Below are 4,798 nucleotides of genomic sequence, written 5' to 3'. Positions count from 1 at the left end.
GGGGGGGCGGAAGGCGGGAGGGGGAGTGAAGGAGGCGGCGGCGGCGAAGATCGGCGCACTTTAGCCTTCTGAGGAGATAAGCCTCTCTGGCGCGTGGCTACCCACCAACGGCAAATTACAGAGATCGGTTGCATTCCATACAGTGTGCTTAATGATCGATTATCGATTCCTCCATGAGGAGTTGTTTAATATTCGCCCGTTCGCTCTTGATGAATGGTGGGTTAGCCATAGGCCTAAGCCGACGATCATTTATCGGCGGGCTGATCGCGACCCCGCGGGTCACGGTGGTCGAGCGCACACTTCTTGTTATTGCTAGCCGCGCAATCAGAAACGACCTGGGCGTGATATATGATCGCGTCGCCCAAAAGTGTCGCTTCTAGAAAACAGGTATCGGCACGGGCGTCAGCGGCGGTCGATCGCCGTGTATTCCTCCCAATTGTTTGCGTCGGAATGACAAAGTCGGCGGATAAGCTGACCTCCACTGTTCTCGCGCTGCCCCGCAGAAACTCGAACGTGTCCGGAACCATCCAGACCAACGGGCAGCCCCGCAACCTGCGCCTCTTCCACAAGCTGAGCTGCTACATCATGCAGGACGACCTGCTGCAGCCCAGGATCACGGTGCACGAGGCCATGATGGTGGCCGCCGAGCTCAAGCTGGGCTCCGAGATGTCCGCCCGGCAGAAGGCGCTCGCCGTGGACGAGGTCCTCGAGACGCTGGGGCTGACGCCGTGCAGGAACACCCGCACGGAGAAGCTGTCTGGCGGCCAGCGAAAGAGGCTCGCCGTGGCGCTGGAGCTCGTCAACAATCCCCCAGTCATCTTCCTCGACGAGCCAACAACGTGAGTGTGCCGTGCGCCAAACTACTTTCTGAGACCCTTTCCTGATGGAGTCGGACCCGCCTCACCGTCTCCTTGTCTCGCAGGGGCCTGGACGTGGTGGCCATGAAGGCGCTGGTGGACGTGCTGCAGCTGCTGGCCCGCGGCGGCCGCACCGTGGTCTGCACCATCCACCAGCCGTCGGCCTCGCTCTTCCAGCAGTTCGACCACGTGTACATCCTGAACGGCGGCAACTGCGTGTACCAAGGGGCGGCCCACCAGCTCGTGCCCTTCCTGGACGCCTGCCAGCTCAGCTGCCCGAAGCACTACAACCCCGCAGACTTCGGTACGGACCACACCGACACCCAATGGCTGCAGGGGTTCTTCTTGTTTGTTTTTTATGTGTTTTTTATTCACTGTCCGCTCACCCCATGCAGTGCTCGAGTGCCTCAGCCCCAACAACGCCAAGACCATGGCGGCGAACACGTCCAACGGCAAGCTCTGCAAGACCTCCAGCGAGCCAGCCAAACACGTCTCCAGCTATCGTGAGTCCTGCTGACATGATTACGTTATCAACTCAAAAATCGACAATTTGTCAAAAAAGCCTCTCTGGAGAGTGCGTGGAGAAAATTGTACTCTGTCGTTTATTTGCAGGCACGGGCGATTCGGCGGCGAGCCTGCTGGCCGCGGCGCACGCGCAGACCTCGGCGCTGAGCGAGACCGAGTTCGCAACGTCGTTCTGGACGCAGCTCTCGGTCCTGACGCGACGCTACTTCCTGCAGACGCGGCGCAACATGGTCGGCCTATTCGTCCAGATGTTCGGCGCCGTGCTCGTGGGCGCCTCGCTGGGCGCCGTCTTCTACGGCAAGGGCGACGACGTGACGCGACCCTTCGACAACTTCAAGTTTTGCATCGGTGTGCTCGTCTACTACATGTACTGCCCGTTCATGGTGCCGATCCTGCTTTGTGAGTGTTTAGCACAGTTAACCAAATTGGAGTAAACCTATGCAAATATTGAACAATTGTCAGTAATCATCTAATTTATGGCGCAGTTCCCTCCGAGCTGGTCATCATGAAGCGAGAGTTCTTCAACCGGTGGTACGGTCTCAAATCGTACTATATCGCGCTGACATTCTCCACACTGCCATGGCAGGTGAGTGGGGGCGGGGCCAAGGGGCAGGGACCGGGGGCGGACGGGGGATGTGGGGAGCAAGGGTTGAAATGCGTGCAACGTAACATAACGTGAAAATCACGCCTGGCGCACGCGAATTTTGGGAGCTCTAAATCCCCACAGAGAGTACAAAATGACCCTGAAATTTTAAGATCGCTTTAAGTTAGCTCGCACACTAAAAAACGTTTCATCCAGGGGACCAAATTCGGAGCCAATAAAAATTAAGTTGTGTTTACTAAATGTTCATTGGTGCACATATGTTTAGTTTAAAATGATAGAACTAAATCGTAGTTAATTGCCCCTCATTGTTTTTAGTTTTATCAACTGAATGTTTTTTTTTTTGGTGCATTTTCGAGTCACCATGTGGTAAAAAAACAACCAAACACCAACCAAACAAACAAACGAACGAACAAGTGTGGTGGTGGCCTTTACTTTTGCTCGGCAAAGAATTCTTTAGACAATTCGTCCATTTCAATTTTCCCTCTTTTGCAGTGCGTATGCGGCTTCGTGTTCTCCACCATGTGCTACGTCATCTCCGGCCAGCCAATGGTCTGGAGCCGATATCTCTGGTTCCTCGTCACCGGAGTTACCACCGGCATGGTGTCCGAGGGCTATGGGCTGGTTCTGGGCTCCCTTTTCAGTGTCACGGTAAGCTTAAGGACTGCGCACGCCGTTCACAAACTCCTCCCCGTTTATTATTGTCGACTAAAATGATTTTTCTTTCAACAGAACGGCTCGACTTTAGGCACCTTCTCTCTGGCACCCATGCTGGTGCTGTCCGTGTACGGCATGGGCTACGGCAAGAACGCTGAACTGATCTACGAGTGGCTCATGTCCCTGAGCTACCTGCGCTTCGGGCTGGTGGGCTTCGCTCTGTCGCTGTACTCCGGCGACCGCGACCTGATGCACTGCGACGAGGACAAGGTCGTCTATTGCCACTACGCCAACCCCAACCTGCTCCTCAGGGATCTGGGAATGGAAGGGCTGAGCAGCTACATGCAGATGCTCAACCTCCTCGTGTACATGGTCGTGTTCCGCCTTGCCGCCTTCCTCGCCCTGCGATATCGGCTCACCGTTGAGTTCTCCAGCAGGATCCTTAACTACCTGCGGAAGATTATACCCCATAAATAACGCAAAAAAAAATTGTGTGTGTGAGTGTGTGTGTGAGAGTGTGCCTGCATTTTCGTGTATGTGTGTGAGTGTGTGTTTGTATGTGCGCGTGCGTGAAAGAGAAATTATTGGGTGAGTCCAGTTGTGTTTGAGTATATTTTGAGACTTGTCGTGCCGACTTGTCGCTCTCTACTGGTCGAAGTTATCGTGTTGTACATAACGAGAAGTACCTGACATGCCACTGAACCACCGATGTAGTGCTCCGCAGACCCCTTGGGGGCGCCAATACATCGTGTTCTGGAGTATTCTCAGCGTGCACTGAGCGGAGGGAAAATGCTCAATAGATTTAGTTGTCAACCTTTCAATTCCCTCTCCTTTTCTATTTCTCCTAAAGTGAACCACCCGTCTCCTAATCGGCCAATCAACTACTTGTGATATTTTTAACTTTGTGACATAAGTATTTATTAATCCTTTTTCATGATCTGGTAGAGCGTTTCTGTATGCGATCGCCTTTCGTAAATCTTACGAATGTGTCAGTCACACCCCTCTGTGGTGCACTTACTGATAAATCATAATTAGATCGATGTAAGTATAGTTTAAGTTTGTGATACCATCTGTGATTAAGATGTAGATGCATGAAAACCTTGCCTCACGCGAAAGAGAAGTGGGAGAACATGTGTCACGGTTTAACTCGTTTTTACTATTATCATTTCGTGTTTTGACGTTCATTTTTGTAAACTTTTTCATTTTCTTCCTATTCTCGCTAGGCAAAGCACTCGTTCACAGTCAGTGCAAGCAGCGAGCGTCACATGTGTTTTCACTGTACTGCACTTTGAAAGTGCTTTCATCATCCTCAAGGTTTAAGTCTGGTGCAGGTGCACAAAGCCTGGAATTGACGCAGGGTCATTTAGCCATCTTCTACATTGTAAAAATGCTCAAGACTAGATACATAATGCAATCAACTAAAGTGTAATTTATAAATAAACAACAAGTATTCTACTTGTCGTAAACATGTGTATATTTTTGGTGCACCCTTTATTCGGAAACAAAACTGACAATCATCAAAGGAGAGGGATCCAAAAGAAAAGAAAGTTTTCACACGAAAATCCTGGTGAGTTTAAAGTGAATTTCACTTCATAAGGACCGTGGTATAACCGACAAAGTGGGGTGTGAGAAATGAAACTTTAAACACGACATGTTGCATATTGCATGTTGCATGGGACGAAACGATGGCTTATTTCCAAGAAAGGGCAAATCATCTCGCAAACAAAGCCACGTGGTTCAAATTCGAGATCGAGAACCGTACCCGAGTCGTGCTGTAAGTTTAATTTCGGCTTTCGGCACACCCTACTGGTCGCCCAGGAGAGGGCGCTGCCGGCGCCGTGAAGGCAGGCAACCCAACGTGCACCTCGCCTCGGCGGCTGTGGTCGGGTAGGTCAGTCCGCACTCCAGGGGCCCGTGCCAGCCCGCCGGCCCGTCCCCCGCCACGCCGCGGGTGCCGCCACGCGCCGCCACGCGCCACCACGCGCCGCCCCGCCCCGCCCCAACGCGGCACGCCTTGCGCGGTGCGGCGCTCAGTCGCGGACGAACCGCCGCGGCGCTTGCACTCACCTCCCGCGCCGCGCCGTGCATACCGGGGCCCGCGGCACGCGTACCGACTGGCCGCCCCGCCACGCCCCGCCCCGCCACGCCCCGCCACGCC

The 4,798-nt window shown here is 53.3% G+C and overlaps 1 protein-coding gene across 1 annotated transcript; it reads left to right on the top strand.

The window, feature by feature from the left end:
• Window positions 1-503: 503 nt before the first annotated feature.
• On the top strand, window positions 504-4,106 carry LOC113205885 (ATP-binding cassette subfamily G member 4; the record flags this gene model as incomplete). Its single annotated transcript, XM_052276843.1, is given in 7 exon segments — window positions 504-839; window positions 923-1,161; window positions 1,253-1,360; window positions 1,470-1,781; window positions 1,868-1,968; window positions 2,479-2,634; window positions 2,716-4,106. Coding segments are annotated over 7 exon segments (1,654 nt in total), but the record flags the coding sequence as incomplete, so codon positions are not given.
• Between the last annotated feature and the right edge of the window lie 692 nt (window positions 4,107-4,798).

The sequence above is a fragment of the Frankliniella occidentalis genome, unplaced genomic scaffold (genome assembly GCF_000697945.3).
Source record: "Frankliniella occidentalis isolate FOCC.00 unplaced genomic scaffold, Focc_3.1 Scaffold4684, whole genome shotgun sequence".
In the NCBI taxonomy this organism is placed as follows: domain Eukaryota; kingdom Metazoa; phylum Arthropoda; class Insecta; order Thysanoptera; family Thripidae; genus Frankliniella; species Frankliniella occidentalis.
Note: the sequence above shows the minus strand (reverse complement) of the source record. Positions and strands in the feature narration are given on the sequence as shown.